This window comes from Rattus norvegicus, chromosome 13 (genome assembly GCF_021556685.1).
Source record: "Rattus norvegicus strain SHRSP/BbbUtx chromosome 13, alternate assembly SHRSP_T2T, whole genome shotgun sequence".
In the NCBI taxonomy this organism is placed as follows: Eukaryota; Metazoa; Chordata; class Mammalia; order Rodentia; family Muridae; genus Rattus; species Rattus norvegicus.
Genome location: NC_141546.1, coordinates 85117589 through 85137501, shown reverse-complemented (window position 1 = coordinate 85137501; position 19913 = coordinate 85117589). Strand labels below are relative to the sequence as shown.

Genomic DNA, 19913 nt, shown 5'->3' with positions numbered 1-19913 from the left:
ATTCCCTGCCATCCCAAACCTCTGAATTTCCAAGCCCAGCCTGGCCATGATTATCTCTGAGATTTTGGCCCTCTAGGTTACCTAGGCTTTACTCAGCAGTGCTCCCGACAAGGTCCTCCCACGTTTATAACACCTCACATGAAGCACCTCACCACCACCACCACCACCACTACGGTGGCTCTCCTGGGAGTAGGGAGAAGCGCAGACTGAGCATGTGGGCACTACCTCCCTAAGTATAAGTGGTGTGTCTGCTTTTCATCTCTCAAGAAAGCTCACTCCAGAAAGTTCCAGTTGTCCAGTGGAATCCCCATGGAGGTCTTTTCCCCTCCGGTGAGCCTTCCTCCCTGCTGACATTTGCACCAGGGGCCCATGATGAAAGTCCAGTCTTCCCACCATCGACTTCTTACTAATGAGAAAATTCCTCCACTTTCGGTATCTAGGGACCGGCCCTCTTGAGACACGAGTCTTTGTGTCCAGCTTATCTCCAGCTGCTGCCATGATGAATAGCCCAGCCCAAGGGAGCCTGGGGAAGCTCTACCCCCAGGAAACTTGGTTATTAATACAAACAAGGAAACTGGCTTGAAGAAATATTTAAGGACCAACTCGAACACACCAGACTGCATTCTCTCCCGTGGGAGTTGCTTAAGATTATGTGGGTAACACGGAGCAGGAAACGTGGCCTGTGTTTTCCTTTGCTATAGGGAAAGAAAAAGGCCCACAAATAAAACCCTCCCAATAAGCGGCAGCTTTTTTATTCTCCTTTTACCGTTTCAACAGTCAGCTGTTCTCAGTGCCATCTGCTAAGCTACCTTCTTCCTTAAAACATCCCTGTTTGCCACCTTATCAGTCCTAAGCTTGTGCTTCTTACATAATCCGAGCTGGCTCGATCTGGTGTTTAAGCACATCCAAATGCTCAGCCCACACCATGGGCCAATGCACAGCCTCCCAGGAAGTTTGAGATTGTCCCAGCCACCGAAGGGTCGTCAAGGGAGCAGCCTGGACTTCCCAGGCAGAGGGAAGTAAAATCCCACCAGCGTGCGACGTCAGCACTAGATGTTGAATCCCACGCCTGCAGTAGACAGACCCAATCTTCGAAGGCGCCTCCTGGTTCTGGGGAAACTGTTCGGATCAGTCTTCCTGGCTTAGTTTAGTCCTGGGTGCTCTGTCTGGAACAGACAGCAGAGCGGGAGGGTGCTCTGTAGTCAGTAAGGTTTTGTTTTTGGGTTTTTTTTTTTTTTTTGGCGGGGGTGGGGGCCCTTCATCTTTTGGAGATGCTGTGTTGGCCAGCGTGGGCAGCAACTGCATTACAGCTTACGAGGAAGAGTGGGGTTAGGGGCCTTGGTCAGCGACTGCGAGTATGTATGTTGTGACCAGGTCTGGGGCCTAGCTGTAAAGTGAGATGGTTCTCTGTACTCTAGGTCATCCTCTGCCCAGCCTCAAGCTACCTACTGTTCCAAGCTTCTATGCTGCCGTTCCATCTCTGCCCCAGGACCCCAAATCACTCAGAATCTCTTCCCTGCCTTTGTTTTCATTTTGGTTTTCGGAGTTGGGGTTTGACTTACATAGCCCAGGCCAGTCTTGAACTTGCAACCCTGCTGTCTCAGCCTCCCAAGTGCTAAGATTACAGATATTCACCACCACCGCTGCCTCGGCCACACTTGTGCCTTCCTTTCTTTCCTGTGACTTTGTCAGGCTGTAACAATTCATCCTTCGCGTTTCCAATGGTTCTCCCCCTTCCTGTGTTTCCGTCCGCTGTTCCCACACTTTTTTGTGCTTTGAATGTGAGGTCACAAGTTTCTGGGCCAGGCTGAGCTATATATTCCCAAATAGTGCCATGAGCTAGGGGGTCGGGGCGAAGTATGCAAACACTTAAACGTATGAGGAATAGCCACTCTCAAGCCCCACTGCACCCCTTCCCGTGTGGTCGTGTATCCCCACGTGGTTTGCAGAGTAGCACATCCTTCTGTCTCTCCCCAAGGCTCTGGGCACTTTTGGACGTGACTTAGACCATCTTCAGTTCTCAGTAATCCTGCTTGCCATCCCAGGCCTTCAGTGCTGCTTAATTTTATCTCCGAAGCTCCTGGCAGTTAGTCCAGCAATTGTCCTGATCGCTTTGCACACATGCTCTACTTGAATTTCTCGGTAATGCCATAATCTTATTAAGCCCATTTTCCAGACACGCATAGTCACAGAAAAACCGACGCACGTGATCCCGTCAATTCTCACGTCTCTGGAGGAACTATTTTTGGCAGCACTGGGGGAAGGGGCAGAGGGTCGGCTGCTGTGAACCTTACAACTGATGAAAAGCAAAGTGAGCCCCAGAAGGCTGAGGTTATCAGACGTGCGTGTGCAGGAGGTGCTGGGGGGTGACGTGGGTGTCCCTCATCTTCCCTGCCACCTTCCGTAACTCGGTGCAATTCTATCGCACCAGTCTAATGAACGGTTCCAGGAACTGGTCATGGCCTAGGAATATCTTTTTGAGTTCGACCTTCAAGGATACATGGGATTTCCCTCAACACTGAATATTCATTCAAAATGGGAATTTAGAGACCCTTTTCTCTGCCCCCTTGGTTTTCCCAGAAGAGGGAACAGCAGACTGTGTTTTTTAAATGGTGCCAGGAATTTCATGGAGCCCCCACAGTAATGCTTTGAAGTAAGAGACCGCATCCTTGTCTTCTAGGCCCCAGATTAAAACTTTAGAGATTTTAAAGACTTTGCCCCCCTGTCCATGTTAGCTAATAGCGAAGCTACTGTTAGTGTCTCCACAAAACATCCATTCTTCAGGGCTTTAGTGAAAATCTGCTCTGAAATGTAAGCCTTTCCCCTTGCAGAAGACGGTGGAGCTGAGAGGCAGGAGCACTTACAGACTCAGGGAGGGCTGGCTTATGCACTTACCTGGTTATCAGCGCTGAAGTTCAAGCATTTAACTGGGCACTGAGTCCTGTTGGGCAAATACCAGCCAAGGAAATCGGTCAGGTTTTGCAGCTACCATGGTGACTCAAATAGTGCTTGAAAACAAAACAAAACGAACAAAAGAGATCCTCATGGTACTAGCTTTCTTGATGGCTGGCTGACCCCGTGTGGATTCATTTAGGATCGCAGTTTCAAATTTCCTTCTACAAAAGGAAGATTTTTTTTTTTTTTTCATGACAGAATAAGAGGCGTTAATAAATGCTGCCCTCTGCCTAGAGTAACTGGTATTTACACTAACATCATTTCACAGGTAGTTTGTGGAGAGGGGAAAAAAAAAGAGAGATGACACTTCTTAACTAGACATTCCAGATGAAGAGAAAATGGTGGGAAGGAAGCCTTTGACTAAAACTGTAGTGCCTGGAATAGTCATAAAGCCCTGTAATGAGGGAATCTGGAATTTGAGGCCAGCTTGGGCTGCGTAGAAAGTTCCAGGGTGGCCTCGGCTACATAGTATTTGAGGGTGTCCAAATGTTTGAGATCCTGAGACTCAACAATGCACAGAGTTAGAGAGAGTATGGGGTGGGAGCTGAGACAGACAGAATACTTTAAAAACTTATAAGAGAAATTTAATATTATAAAGACAAACCAGCCTTTAAATTTCCAGGAAAAAAATATTCATCTATGAAGGAGAATACAGTTAGTATGCTTTCTCAGTAAGATGCTCATGCACAAAGTTAAAAGGAATGAAGACAGTGACGGCATTTTTACATTGTGAGCTTTTAATCTACTATTTGCTATTTAGTCAGCAATCATAATGCCTGAAAAGCATAAAATCTAAAAGACATTATAAAGGACTTAAGACTAAAAAGAAGGTTTACCACTCAAAGAACAGCTCTAATGGGGATACTAAAAATGTGCTAAAATAACAAAAATTTCCTTGCAGTAAACACGTTAGTAAGACTAGTAATAGGTCAGGAGGATGCTGTGTACTTTGAGATGCATAAGAAGGAAGGATGGGTAGTTGTCTCAGGGGTTAATTGTCATTTAAGTGATAAAGGATACAAAACGAGTGGGCTGATTTTTAGATAATACCAGAAAACCAGGTGGTATTGGTGATGGTCACAGGGAAAACGAGGATTTGCTAAATTGTAGCAATTGATATATTTACATTATTGTAGGAAAAAAACAGAAACACGGGCCAGAATGAGTATTGGGTAAACCAAAACACTTCAATAGAGCTTTCATATTTAAAGCACTAAACTCAGTCTTCTCAATCCATAGCAGAAAAGGAGGGAAGAGGAAAACAAAAGGACAGTGAGGAGTGCCGTGGTCTGAGGCCAGCCTGAGCAAGACCATGACTCGAAATGAATATAAATGAACTAGCTTTGAAATGCCCAAGATAGAATTGATCAATATAAAAAAAAGATAGAAATTACACAGTAATGAAGGAGGTATGCTTGTAGTTGCAAAAGGAGCATTAAATAATAAAAGGATACCATGTCAATGAAAATGAGATGGCAACCACTAGTGAAAAACAGTGGGAAAAAATCACTGCAAAACCAAAAAGTCAACACTGGTAAAATAATATAATAAACCAATTTTTATGATGTAATTGGTGACAAAATGCTTCTCTCCATCAAAGGCTCAAAGGATCAGCTAGGAAAAGGTGAAAGGCTTTCATTCATTTACTTGCTGTATAATGGCTTGGATTTGAAACATTCCCATGGGCTCATGTGTTTTGTTGATCTGCCTTATTTTTTAATATAATTTTTATGTGTATGAGTGATTTTGCTGTCATGCATGTCTGCATATCACATGCATGTATACTGCCCATAAAGACCAGAAGAAGGTATTGAATCCTAAATACCTGGGAACTAAAATACATTTCTGAGCTGTTGCGTGAGTGCTGGGAATTGAACGCTGGTCCTCTGAAAGAGTAGCCAGTGACTTTAAGCACTGAGCCATCTCTCCAGCCCCAGGCTCATGTGTTGAACACCTGGTCCCCAGTTGGTAGTACTATTCTGGAAGGTTGGAGATCCTGGCTGGTAGAGTCTTTGAGGGTCATTGCCCAGCTTTGGTTCTGCTCCCATTTTCCAAGACACTGGCATCGTGACACCCTCCCATGGCCACTTCTTTCATGTTGATAAAGTAACTTCTGAAGTCATGAGCTGATATAGTCCCTTTTCCTGTTTATTTCCTTCTGTCTAATAGTTTATCCTTCCAGTAACAGGAAAAGCAACAAATACAGTTTTGTGAATTTTAATGTAGAAACCTCAGATATTAACTCATTAAATTTAATAGTTTAGTAAACCATAATACATCAAGTTAAGCAATGCAAGAATAGTTTGATACCTATTTCATTCATTTTAGTGACCAAGCTTTATAACATATTGAAGATATAAGGAATGTGCTAATCTCAATAAATGCAGAAAATAGCACAGTAAATTTCAAAATGTTTATGTGAAAATCCTAAAATGACCTTGATTAGAAGTGTTTACTAAAAACCTGTAACAATATACTTAAATTGAAAATAAAATTTAAGCATTCCTATCTAAGTTACTTTTCTATTGCTGTGACAAAATACCATGATCAAGATACTCCTAGTGATACACCTCTTCCAACAAAGCCACACCTCCTAATCCTTCCCAAATAGTTCCACCAATGGGAAGCAAGAAGTAAAACATATCAACCTATGGGAACTATTCCCATTCAAACTACCACAATTCCCCCAAAATTTTGCACATAAAACAAGTGCATCCATTATCATGACCAGGGCTTAATGTAGAGTAGGGGCCCTGGCCTATGAAGTAAACCTAGAAAGAGGACAGATCAGTATTGAAAAGAAAATCCAATATTATTAAGTATACCCCACAAGAAATTTACACAGACAAACCCAAAGCCAATGGGTAAACAAGTAAGTCAAATGAGAAAAACTCTACAACTACTATTAGACTAGTAGAAAAGTAATATAAGATGTAATATATGGTAACTGAAAAGGATTAATACAATGGAGTATACAAAACCTGTATGTTAAAAGCTTGGAACTCCTTTACAAACCACCAGAAAAGACTGGGTAAATGTAGGAAGTATATTTATGTATAGTGAAATATTCCAAGGCTGCCCATTTCTTTCCTAATTATAAGGCAATGGCAGTTTCATTCAAAATTCTACCACAATAGTTTGAGCATGTTAACATATAACATAAAATATGTTGGAAGATTGATGAATAGCCAAGATAGTTTTGAGGGCAACTTGTCCTACAATGCAGGCAATAAGCCATAATTTATTAAGGCAAAGATGTAAGATATAACCAAGCTAGAGTACTAAGACTATTGTGATATTGTATAATGAAAGGGACATAAATCTGAGTAGGAGGAGAGATATAGTACTTAACATTCATTACTAAGATAAATTATTAATTAATAGGGCTCCTACTATTAAAATATGAAACTGGCTTAATTATTTAGGTTTCTACCTCTGATGATATCATAATTAAGCCTAAATTCATCATTTATTCAACAGATACTTATTATCTACTATGTGTTGGAGGTTTTCTGGACACTAGATATATGTCAGTGAAAAGGGGGAAAGACTCTATACTGTTAACCCCTAAATGCAGAAGCTATCAGTTAAAAATCAGTAAAAAAAAAAAAAAATGCAGACTCATTTTTTTTCCTTGACCTTGGAGTGGGGAAGAGCTCCTTCCTAGACAAGAACCAGAAAAGCACAGAGCATAAGGGAAAAAAAGCTTCATGACGTAGTAAATATGAGCACATGGATCCACCATCTGGTCTAGAGAACTCCTCACTGTTCCCTAGGACTCCTGTGAAAGACTGACATCACCGTGCTGTTTGTGGAAGCAGAAGTTGGAACCAACTTTAATGCCTACTTCTAGAGAAACAGATGAGGAAACGTGACAGACACACACTGTAGAACATGACATGTCAGATAGAGGCACTGAACAAGATGTACACTCAAAGCTGTGGGATCAACCATACACTATTTCTGGAACCAAAGTAATAACAAAATTGAAGGAATACTATCATGCTGTGTACAGAAATGCCAGAGACACCTGTCCAGAGTCAGTACCATGTATTTTATATCCACATCTGTACTAGCTAGTTTTGTTTGTCAACTTGACACAAGCTGGAGTTATCAAAGAAAAAAGAGCCTCAGTTGTGGAAATGCCTTCACGGAACCCGACTGTAAAGCATTTTCTCAACTAGTGAAGCCAGGGGAAGCAAGTCAGTAAGTAACATCCCTCCATGGCTTCTGCATCAGCGCCTGCTTCCTGGTCTGCTTGAGTTCCAGTCTTGACTTCCTTTGGTGATGAACAGCAATGTGGAAGTGTAAGCTGAATAAACCCTTTCCTCCCCAACCTGCTTCTTGGTCATGATGTTTGTGCAGGATTAGAAACCCTAAGACAACATCTAATGCCTTGAATCAAAAATATAGAAGTGGCTCCCATGAGGGGAGTTGAACACTACAAGGGAAATTAGGAATGGAAAGAAGAAAGCTTATGAAATGAAGTAAACTAAAATACTTCTATAGACTGGTGCAGATATTAAATTAAAAATTAAGGAATGGGTAAACTCAAGTTTTCATTCCTAATTACAAAGAGGAGAGAAAGAGGGAGGGAGGAAGGGAGGGAGAGGGAGAGAGAGAGAGAGAGAGAGAGAGAGAGAGAGAGAGAGAGAGAGAGAGAGAGGAGGAAAAAAGAAGAGAGAGAGGGGAAAAGACAGCGGATGCTTCCCATTGTGATCACTAGAGATTAGAGTGATGAGTTGGAAATCCAGCCATCTTCTTATCTTTGAATGAAACTGCTCTGCTCAAACTCCTAGCCACTGGTCTGAGTTCTGCAGTTTGGCATCATACTCAGAGACACGTCCTTCACAGAACAGCACTTCAAACACATGCAATGGCTATTAATAATTATGATAATTACATAATAACATACTAATATAATTATATCACACTTACATATGGTTTAGATATAATTATAATGATATTATTAATAATATTAATATGGTCTTTTCCCGTGACATATGCTCAAAGTTTCCAGTTGCTTAAAGTATGATATATTCAACATCTTTCAAAAATGTCAGGGATTCCAGCAGGAGATTGATATCAGGCACTGGTTTTGGCTGTGTGGCAAGCACAGCAAAAGTCACTGGGATCAAGCGTCACACAACCCTTAACACGAGAAAAGAAGAGGAAATTGCTTCTAGCACGTGGCATGTAGCTATAATCTTAGCACTTGGGAGGCAGAGACAGGAGGATTTCGGTGAGTTCAAATGCAGCTTGAACTGCAGAGTAAGACTGGACTTAGGAATGTAGAAAGCGCTGTGTCAAATCTTGGCTATCCAGGATGAGTGATCATGTCTTTCTTTAAAGACCTGTCCATTCATCAGTTTACTCAAGAAATAGTCAGAGATTATATTTCCTAGCAAAGGATTACTGCAAACTCCAGAAACCTGTTGGTACCACAGAATGAAAGACTAAAGGAACTGAATCTCAGGGAGAGGATTGCTTCCTGCCCCTTGTGCATCTTTTATTGAAGAGTCCAGCAGGATTTTCCCTCTCATCTCCCTGAACATGGCTTCATCATTTTGCTACCTCTCTGCTTGGTAGTAGTGAAGGGATTCCTGGGGCACAATTCACAGTTGTGCCCATCTTGGGGCAATGAGTGACAAAATTTTTTTACTGCCTGGAAGTCTGGAGTTCCTTTCTTCAAAATGGACAAGGACAGTCTGAAAATAAAATGCACTAAACATGTAAACTCTGTGCTAACTGCCTTGTTTAATTACTTGTTATTCTTAAGAAGGGATGTCGCTGTGTCTCAGTGAAACTAGGAAGAGACTCACATAGTTTCTGTGGTCCTCTGAGCATTTCTCAACCTGTCCACTTCCCAGCCAAGGGACTGGCTTCCTTCTCTCGGTTCCTCCTTTCTATATAAACCCAGACATTTGACTACAGGCTCTTGAGCTTCCTGCTTCTTGACCTTTTGGTTCCCATGTAGCCTCCTTGCTCCCTCCCTCTTCTCTCCCTCACTTGATCCTCTCCACCACCACGGCCTGATTCAGTCTGTTGGCCTGGTTGAGCCTGGCCCCTTCCAGATGACAGTGGTATTTCTCTCCCTCATGTCTACGATAAACTTTCCCTTTACCAATTACCTTGAAGCAGTCATGGCTTCATTTTCACTCACCAGTGGATAGGTCTGTGGAGATATGATGACTCTTTTTGAATAGCCAAGATTTAATGGAGCAACCCAGGCTGATCTTAAACACTTAATCCTCCTGGGTAGCTAGGACTTCAGATGTAGAGCAAAGAACTTGGGTTCTAACCAGACCTTGATTAACTTTCTTTTTATTTTTCTTTGCTTATTTTATATGTGCTCATGATTGAACTCTGGGGCCTTTGCACATGCTAAGCAAGTTCTCTACCATTGAGTTACATGACCATACGGCTTTTAGTTTAACATTTGAACTAGCCAAAAAATTCAAGGGACCTTAAAGTCACCTCAACCAATCCTTCAGAAAAATGCTTTCAGTCCTTAATTGCTATGTTCAGGGAGGGTACATTTCTGTGCATCATCTGTTTCCATAAGCTGGGCACAGCCATGCTCTGATGGCTCTTAGAACCTAGGCAGGAATAGAACCAACCATACAAGAACATCTTTAAACTAGCCGCACATTGGTACACATATATAATGAACTTATAGTAATCACACAGAAAGATGGACAGGCATGGAGATTATCATGTTAAGTGAAATTTGTCAGATTCAGAAGGACAAACCACATTTGTCTTATATGCAATATCTAGATTTAAATCAGTATCTGCAAATAAATACGTACATATGGAGGACGTCAGAGTTTAAAAAGTGGACGATGAGTCAGGACGAGCTCAAATGGGGATGGGAGAACAGAGAAGGCGTGGGATATAAGCAGAAGAGGATCTCTCTGGGGACAGGGGGTCCCAGCAAGGTGGGAAACTTGGGGCAGGTCAAGACAGAAGAAAGGATTGGTCACACGTGATCACTTGTGCCTGTAACCCTAGCACGGATCTGAGCCAGAAAGATTGCCTCCAGTTTGAGGCTAGCTTGGCCTAAACTGAGATTCTGCCTCAAACAAACAAGACAAAACAAGACAAAATGAAAAAAAAAAGAGAAATGATAACAAGCAATGAAACAGAAACACCAGAGTATAATGATTTATAGGTATAAAAAGTTTGGAGTGACACCATTACATTGTAAGTTAACCAAAAAAGTAATAAAAATAAATATTTTAAATCACATTTACCAGAAGGCAGAGCTAGCAAAGTGATGGCTGCATATGTGGAATGTGGGAAAATGTAGCCAGAAGAAGGTTGGACAGAAGGTAAACCTTGGAAAGACGAGACAGAAGACAAGTTCAGGCTGAAAGGAAAGGAACACGGGTAGCATAGGGCTAATCTCCTGTGTGCTGTGTAGAAGCATCCGCTGTCAATAAAAATCTGATGGCCAACACACTAAGGCGGGAAAACCACCAGAGAGAAAAAAGAGGAATTTTGAGAAATAATCAGGCAAGGGAAGATTCCCACCGCCAAGTCTGGGAGGAAGTGAAAGGTACTGAGGAGAGGTAACCAGGCATGTAGCTGAAATAGAATAGAATACATGGGTTAATTGAGTTACAATCTATGTAAGAATTCTAGCTCAAGGTTTAGACATTAATTCATAAATAACAAGCCAATGAGTCATTATTTGGGAACTGGAGCTCATGTGATAAAACCTGCAGTTACAGGGTGGGTCACAACCTCCATCAGGACCACGACCTCACAGGTCGGGAGGACATGTTTGCTTCCTCTCAGTATCCTTAGGTCCTCATCCTGCTGCTCAGACCCCTGCTCTGCCTGACAGAACCAGGCTCAATGGAGGGTCCAAGACATGTGCATCACCCAATTATTTAATAGATGAAGAAGCTGAGAACGAGGGGGTGATTTCTCTAAAGTCACAGTCACAGGATGGGAGCTCTGACGTCACTGTTGAGTACTCTTTCTGCTTGCTGTGTGAAACTTCACTTCCCGTTGTCCTGTTGAAAGCTGTCAACCATGAAGCAGGCCAGCCGCCTCTAACCAGACAGGAGACTGGGTTATGGCTGTCCAGTTTCAAGATAGGGGAGTAAGAGGTCAGTAAGTAGTGGCTTTAGGGCCTCTTGAGGATTGTACCAGAAGGCGGGTGTCTGGGAAATGGCTCCTCCAAGGCTGCAGAACAGATCTTGCTATCCGAATCAGAGGGTCGCAGTGGCCCACTAGAAATTGGTGTTTTAGATTCACACTTGACCATGTGGCAGCTGAGAGCAGAGCCGTCTCTTTTGTAGCTTGCCTTGTCCGATATCCTTGTCTTCAAGGCAGGACGTCCACATACTCCTCATTGGTGTTCTCTGGGGAAAAGCAAAGGACCGCCATGACATTTCAGACCGAGAAGTCCCATCAGCCAGCCCCACTGGAGGGAAAGTAGAGCAGGCAGAGAGCAGTGCCCATGCCACATTAGAGAGACATCTCCAAGGCTACAGTGCCACTAGGAGCTTTCCTGGCCAAAGAGGGGTTCTGTGACAAGTGGAACCTTAGTTTCTACATCTCAGTATCTGCCTTCACCAATGGAAATCCTGTGCCTTCCTCAGAGTACCACTGCTTGAAGCTTGTTCCAAGGAGAAAAGAGGAAGGGAAGGAGGAATTCAGTCATGGAAAGGCACTTCCCATTTTTAAACTGGGTACCTGGGACATACTCTACCACGTCTGACCATGCTTGCAAAATAGATGTGCTCAGACCCATGTCCAGGTCTTGGGAAAACTCTCTCTAAGAATTTGGATTTCTCTCCCAGGGATTTCATAGCACTTTATTAAAGTGCAGACAACAACATCTCCATAACAACCACTATCACCAACTCATCTTGATTTGCATAAGCATCTGACTTTGACACATTTATGCTTTATTTTCCTTAATGCTTTTGTGTGTGTCTAGTCATGTGTGTACAGGTCCATGTGCACAGGGGTACCTTTGTGTGTGGAGACCAGAGGTTAACCTCATATGTTGTTCTTCAGGTTTCACCTACCATATTTTTTTGAAACAGGGTCTCCCTTTAGCCTGGAGCTCACCTGATTTCATGGTCAATGAATCCAGTGGATATGGATGCTTGCAGGCTCCCTGAGAACCCTGCCCTCACCTTTTTCCCCGGTTAGCAGATGTGCTGTCAGCACAGATGCTGCCCACAGGCAACTGTAATCCCTCTCATGCAGCATGAAACCTTATACAGAGAAATATCTCTTGGTATCTGCATTTAATTCAAAATTTACCTCCATGGGCAGATGCTAGATCCTTTCAAAGTGCAGTGCAATGGGTAGATGAGGAAGGTGAGGGCAAGCCTGTAATATGACCTGAGAGTTCTGTGAACAGACTTGCTTCACCAATACTGACCATCCCCCATGATTCTCTAGGGCTTCATACTTTAAGGATATGTGTGAAATAATTTGTCTCTGATCATTTTATAAATGAGTGCTTAGCAAAAATGGAGGGAAATGTAACAGGATAAGCCATGGTAGAGGATTTGACATGATTTTCTCAGTGAAAACCTGTCCACATGTGGATTTATTCCCAAACTTGAAAGGACTGCACACAGTCACAGAATGAATTCAAAGTCAGCTTTTTGCCCAAAGACCTTCCTCGTCTTATCCCCCAATATAGGATTAGAGGTGCTTCTAACCTTGCGTCAGGTCTCTTACCATAAATATTCAGCTCTAACTCCGATCTTCTCCCTTTTTGGCATAAGTCGGTTCTCATTATTGGGTTTGAAAGGTGAACCACCAGTCCTTGATCTGGCTTTTTGTATTTGGAGACTAATTCTTCTAGGTTTGGAAAGATCTTTCTTGGAACATCAGCCTCAGTCTGCAAAGACATAAGAAGGCCCCTCTTACTGAACCACAAACCAAAGAGTGAGCAAATATATAGCACCTAGGTGCCCTGCAAATATACAGCAGAAAATGCAGCTTGGTCTTCACACAGGTCCCCCAAGAACTAAAGCAAGGGCTATCCCTGAGTCTGTTGCTTGCTTGTGGATCCAGTTCCCTTATCTGGGCCCCCTTGTTTGGCCTCTGCAAGGAGCTGCACCTAGTCCAGCAGGGACATGAGGTGCAGAGGCTGGGTGGGGCAGGACCCCTCAGTGGAGAAGGGGAGGGGAGAATGGACGAAGATTTGGGTGAGGGAGTACTGGGAAGAGTCAGGGGACTGATATTGGGACACAAATTGAATAAATTAAATTTTAAAAAAAGAGAAGAAGGCTACTTTTCATTGTGCAACCCTGGATAAAATGCAACATGTCTTTGAACAGTGGGTTCTGGAGCTTGTTTCTCAGAGCCCACAAGCAGAAATTAAGAGGCCAGTGACTCAGGCAGAGTGCTCTCACCAACTGTAGCTCATAGAGCTTCCTCATTTTGAAGAGGAACCTCTCATCCCAGCTACTCTGTACAAAGAGGACTTCTATTTAAGAGGTCCTCTGTATTGAGCAAGCCCCATCCTTGGCAATTTGTCTGGAGTGGTTCTTTAGCCACTGGAAATGGTCCTGAAGACCTACATCAGACTCTGCCATGTTGCTAACCTTTGCAGAGTTAGGGGACTCCTGATAAAAAATGCAGAATATGTGACTGACCTATAAGATAAGATGTATGTGGACTCTCCATCGGGCGCAGTTAAGAGAAACAAGTTCCAGTTTATATTGCGTGCGAATAGTGTGACAGGTGTGACTGGGTGAAACCTCAGACTTGTTTTCCGGTTAGCAGCTAGAAGTAAAATAGAAGGAAAATCCTCCTTTCTGGTAGGATCCTACAAAAGGAATTTAAGAACAAAAAGAATTTCTTCCCCTGCTCTTTTGTAAGTGTTTTGTTTGTTTGTTTTCGTTTTGTTTTGTTTTATCATCACTGTGGTGTTTCTATGGTTCTAGCACCGGCCAACAGAGATGCTTGGATGGTTGGAAGGAGCTTTTCAGAAGTGCATGCCTAACCTCCATAGCAGAGATATGAGTGCTTCCCTGAGCCTTCCTTTAATGGGGCCACTTTGGCTCTAACCACCAATGTGACTGCAAAACCCGCCCCTAGTCACATGCCCTTCTGTAGCTGAGTTATGTGCTATGAGGGAAGCTCCCCATTTTGTTCAGAACAGGGACAAGACAGATTCTGAAGGAATATTCAGAGTTCCCCAGTCACACAAGAAAAAGAAAACTATATTTCAAAATAGTGTACTTTATAGAAGGCATTTTATTTTGAGGTAATTTCAGAGGCAGATAAATTGGAAACACGGTAAAACTAAAATTTCCATATATTCTCCATCCCTATTCTCTATATGTTTTATTTGTATGCCCCTGTATTCTCTCTCTGAAACACACACACACACACACACACACACACACACACACACACACACTTATGTATAATTTTGTTCTGTTTTTGAGACAGTTTCGTGTAGCCCAAGCAGGCCTTAAATGCCTTCCATAGTTGAGGATGACTTCGAACTTCTGATCTTCCTGCTTCTTCCTCCTAAGTGCTAGAATCACAAGCACAAACTACCACATCCAGTGTACAGATGTATATTCTTATTAAAAAAAAATCGTTTTCAGGCTTGACCCTTTGGCGTCCAATAACCAGCTGGGTGTGGTTTTCCTAGGCAAAACCATTCCTCCCACTCCCAGCATCCTTTAGTTGCCTTGATTCTTTATGTATTACCGAGACCTCTTGACCTTCCCCTCGCTCATATTGGTTGCCTATTGGTACCATCTTTGATCATGTCATGTTCAGGCCACACATGACATAACACAGACTGAGTAGGTTATATTTATGTATTTAGGCAGGTGTGTGGTACCTGTGTGTGCACATGTGTGTGCCTGGGTGTGAGTCTGTGTGTGTGTGTGTGTGTGTGTGTGTGTGTAATAACAATGTGAAAAGAAGCCATGAGGCTGGGCAGTGGTGGTGCACCCTTTAATTCCAGTACTTGGAAGGCAGAAGCACATAGATCTCTGTGAGTTTGAGGACAACCTGGTCTACAGAATGAGTTCCATTACAGCAGAGGCTACACAGAGAAACAAAACAAAACAAAAAAAACAACAAAACAAACTAAAAACAAAAAAAAAAGGAGTATGAATCTTCCTACATCAAATTAAGCAAAAGAGGGTATAAGTTGAAGGAGAGAAAAGAAAAAAGTTTATAGGAGTGTCTGGAGGAAGGAAAGGGCAGGGGCAACACTACAGTTTCATTATATCATACTACTTAATTATATATTATAATCTCAAAAATATTCAAAGCTATTTGAGAAGTCAAGTTGAAGGCATGATATTTCTTTAACTAATTCTAAGTAATTCAGTAGTCAAATGGCAGACATTGTACCACCATATTTTAATGATTCAAATGAGACAATTAAGTTTTGTGAAGTACTAATTACTAATCTTGTTTGAATTTTAAAATTAAGTTTTAGCAGTTGCCTCCAGGATGTCCTGTACAGCAAAAGCAACAATAGATGCCTAAGTATTTTAGGGATTGTCGTGTGCTCTAATCTTTCTGATATTCCCAGTGAACAAAGGCATATTGGAGATCTTTTTCAGAATGTATTTTCAGATCTTATGTTGGTAATTAAGAATTCCATTACATTTGTTATACTTCTGAGAGCAGATAACTAAATTCAAAAGAAGCAAAGACATTTCCCTGTTGAGGTCACAGTAAATCAGACAAACTAAAGGAGTCCCTACCACATACAGTTGTTTCATGTTTCCTTTTCTGTTTTCAGACAGCTGTGGATATGCTTGACTTTTGAACATTTGAGCCTCTTCCCGCTTGCTCTGTCCTTTCCCACCCTGGGATACGGTTTAGTTTTCTAATTCAACAACAGGGTTTTTTTGGGGGGGGTGGTCAGGGGGGAACCTGGTTCCTCCAATTCTCAGACAGGGTTTCTCTGTGTAGCCCTGGTTGTCCTAGAACTCACTTTAGACCAGACTAGCCTCCAACTCAGAGAACTGCTTGCTTACCTCTGCCTCCCAGTGGCTGGGATTAAAGTCCTGTGCCATAGTGGCTGGCTGGACAGCAGTTTTAAATGGAGTCCAGGCCCACGTGTTTCGCCTTTACATGTGTCGGGCTTGGCTGTCTCTTCACTTTGGAGGAACAGCCAGGGTTATTAAAACGTGAAACACAGCTCCAGCAGTGTTTCTCTTATGGAGAGGCAAAGCTCACTCCTTGTGAATTGCTGTCTACACGCACGTGAGGGCAGATACAAGATAAGCCGAGAGCCTGTGATTGGACAGTGCCAAAGGAAGGCGGGCTGAGAACCTTAGAGATGAGTACAGAGAGTAAAGAGAGACAGAGAAAGGGAAGGAGAGGAGGAGACAAGGTGGAACCTACAGGAGAGGAAGAAGAGCCAAAACCACAGAGTCCTGGACACCGTAAGTATTGGAGATTTCCTAGGCAGATGATTAAATGATACGTAGGGTGCATTTGCCCCATCTAGGTGTGTAGGTCGTGTTTCTAGCAGTTGAGTTTTGAGTTCATTGTGCTGGCGTTCAGTGGTTGAGAATTTACTATTATAATCTGACTGATAAATTACAAGCCTCTAGAGTTTTGGTTTCACCAGGTTATGGGGATTTGTGACAGCTAACCACAGGGGATGGATGGCTGGGAATGTGAGTAGAATCAGCAGCAAAAGAACCACAAGATGGCGGTTGCTGCGTGGCACTAGCTATGGGGCAGCGAGAGTAGCGACCTGGGCCAGAGAGTAGCTGTTAGCGTGGGATGGTGCCTTTTTTAAAATTATTATTATTTCCTGCAAAAACTACTTATCTAACTTGGTATGGCAACTCCTGCTTTGGAGGTCCTTAGGTAGTCTTACCTGTATCCTGTAGTATCCATGTTTCTCTCTGAAGATTCGGTAGCTGTAGACAAGCTTTTTATACCTGTGGGAAAATGGTTCTGTGAATCGTAAGGTTCTTGTATACAAATCTCCACGATGGCTGCCTTTATACTTTAAATGCAATGTGGTTTTCAGTGTTAAACCCCAAGAAGAAACTAGAGGTTCCTCAACCCTCTCTGAATTTGAAAGACAGAAGGGTTTGGCTTTGAAACACTGAGCCCCTTAGAGATGATGGAGTGTGAACTCTAGCGAAGGACAGGGGAAAGAATTGAGATCCTTGTTACAACCTGACCTTTGTCAGGAAGTGCAACCTTTAAGAGTCTTTCCCTCACCCACTGCTCAAAGCAAGTTTGGCTCAGAGATTGTTGTCCTGCTAGCAGTTTCCATTTCATCAATTTGATTAATTATAATCTGGATCGACTCTGTGGTCTTTCCCACGTGTCTCAAACTCTGCAACTCTTATTTCTCTGGCATATATATATATATATATATATATATATATATATATATATATATATATATGCCAATAGCATTATCAAATAGTTTCTTTTAGTGTTCACCACTATAGGAGAAGGTCAGTTCACTGTGACTCTATAGAGGAAAGGGGGAGCTATTTCAGAGTTGTGCATGCACCATTATCAAGACAGTATGAAATACTCTGAATGTTGATATTCAGAAGCAACATCCTCCTAGTCCCAAATGACTTTTTCACGCTCATTTCTAATAGTACTGTTGGGATTTAGACTCAGGAAAATTCAGTTGAGGTCTGTACTTAGCATATAAAAGCAGACCTGGCCTTCAGGTTCTCCTAGCCTTCCCCAGTCCCTTAGGAACTTTCCAGCCAAGGGGCTGGGCTTTCTGTCCCCTAGAAGAAGCTCCTCCCTGTATAATGAAGACATTTTGTTCTCTCTCTCTCTCTCTCTCTCTCTCTCTCTCTCTCTCCCATCTTTTCCCCCTTCTCTTTCTCTCTCCTTCCCCTGTCTTTCTCCCCTCCTTTTTCTCTCTCCTCTCCCTTGCTTTCTCTCTTTGCACATACATGCCCATTCTCTCTTTCTCTCTTTTTCTGTTTCTCTTTCATTCCCCTCTCCTCTGTCTCCCTCCCTGTGGAGACTTCCTGACACTAGTTCCTTGTGACCAGTGGCTTCCCAATAAACCAGTCTTTATACACTTTAATCTAGCTTGCATAAACTCATTTCACTGGCAGAGAATAACTTATCAATAGTCATTGTTTTTTTCCATATCCCATGTGAATTTATTGTTTTACACGTGACTAAATATGCACGTGATGAGATTGTTTTTAAAGGGTGGTGGGGTTGGGTAGCTGAACATGAGTCTAAGGAGAAAGTCCGTCCGTAGGCAGCTTTTCTCCCTGGCTCCTGCCCTGACTTTGCTGAATGATGGGCTGAGATCTGGAATTGTAAGCCAAATATACTATTTTCTCCTCAAGTTGCTTTTGGCTATATTATAAACAGGCATTCTCCCCGCCTGCCTTCAGTGGCTCAGCACCAGCAGCTTAAGTTATCACCTACCCAGTGCTGAGTTCAGTGCATGTCCACTGTAGCTATGAGTTCCATAATTTCCTATGCAGCATGCGCACACCCTTTGTAAAGTCCCTCTCTGTCTGTATCATAGCCCTCTCTTGATCTCCCTGTCTCCTGCGCTCCCTCTCCCTCTCCCTCCCCTCTCCCTCTGCCTCTCCTTCTCCCTCTCCCTCCCCCTCTCCCTCTCCCTCTCCCTCTCCCTCTCCCTCTCCCTCTCCCTCTATGAGAATGCCTTTTGCCTCCTGCCTTCCAATAAACCTCTTGCATTAGACCTATGACATGGTGGCATGGTATGATCTCTTGCTGGCACACCCTGGCCCAGACCCACCAATGTACCTCTAACAGTCATGTTGAGAAGCAGTAGAAAACAAGCTAATACATTTATCTTGCTTAGGTTACTTACCCATCATCGCGTTATCATCACTTCATTTCCTTTAATACTCAGGTGATGCGTGTGTGTGTGTGTGTGTGTGTGTGTGTGTGTGTGTGTATCACATATATACATATATATGATATATGGTTCATATAAAGGTTAAGGAAGTATAGGCTAATCTAATGGATCGACTTATGATCTTCAATTTTATGATTTCTTTATGTTTATGAAAGTAACATCTGTTCAGTAAAACTTACACTTCAAATCTTGAAATTTTAATCAATATGCTATTATTTATCTCTGAACCACAGTGATCCATGAGCCATGCAATCCCAAAGAAAAATGTTGTGTTTTGAATATGCTTAGCCCAGGGATTGGCACTACTAGGTGCTGCCTTGATGGAGTAGGTGTGGTCTTGTTGGAGGGAATGTGTCACTGTGGGGGTGGACTTTGAGACCCTCCTCCTGATTCCCTTTGGAGCAAGATGTAGAACTTCTCAGCTCCATCTCCAGCCCATTGCCTGCCTAGACACTGCCGTGCTTCCTGTCCTGATGATAATGGCCTGAACCTCTGAACCTGTAAAGCAGTGCCAATGAAATGTTGCCTTTTTATAAGAGTCGCCTTGATCATGGTGTGTCTTCACAGCAGTGGAAACCTTAAGACAAGAAATAGCCAGTTTCCTGAAGTGTGTTGTGTGAAAATATATTGTGTGGTATGGATGGCGTATTGTGTGTAGTGTGAACATCATTTTCAATCTACCTGGGGTTATTGTAATATCATTTTATTGTAAATCAAGGAACATATACATTTATAAATTTCTTTTACCATCATTTGCTTTATTTACTCAATCAGTAAACTAGAACCTCAACTAAGCTCAATTCTCTTCACCCGTGTACAGTTGTGTAGATTAGCTGAGTGTTCTCCATCTCCCTCATGCCCCACCCCTTCAAGACAGGGCCTTAACATGTAACCCTCTTCACCTGAAATTCACTGGCTAGACCAGGATGGCCCAGACCTCACAGAGATTTACATGTCTCTGTGTTGTTGTAAAAATATAAAAAATAAAAAAAGTATGGTTGTCTTTTATCCCCATATGGTCCGGCTCCTCAGTGCCTCAAGATGTCTGCTAGATATCTTAAGTCTCAGTCAGCAAAGCGTCTCACCCGCTCTG

At 42.7% G+C, this 19913-nt stretch overlaps 1 protein-coding gene across 3 annotated transcripts in view; it reads right to left on the bottom strand.

The window, feature by feature from the left end:
* Window positions 1-5156: 5156 nt before the first annotated feature.
* Window positions 5157-19913, bottom strand: part of Sh2d1b (SH2 domain containing 1B) — a 61904-nt gene continuing 47147 nt past the window's right edge. For all 3 annotated transcript variants that reach the window (XM_087581457.1, XM_087581456.1, NM_001430810.1), the window contains 3 exon segments: window positions 16808-16871; window positions 12670-12832; window positions 5157-11330 (listed from right to left, as the gene is read on the bottom strand). In XM_087581457.1, coding sequence (XP_087437583.1) covers window positions 11293-11330; window positions 12670-12832; window positions 16808-16871 — 265 coding nt within the window. In that variant the 3' untranslated portion in view covers window positions 5157-11292.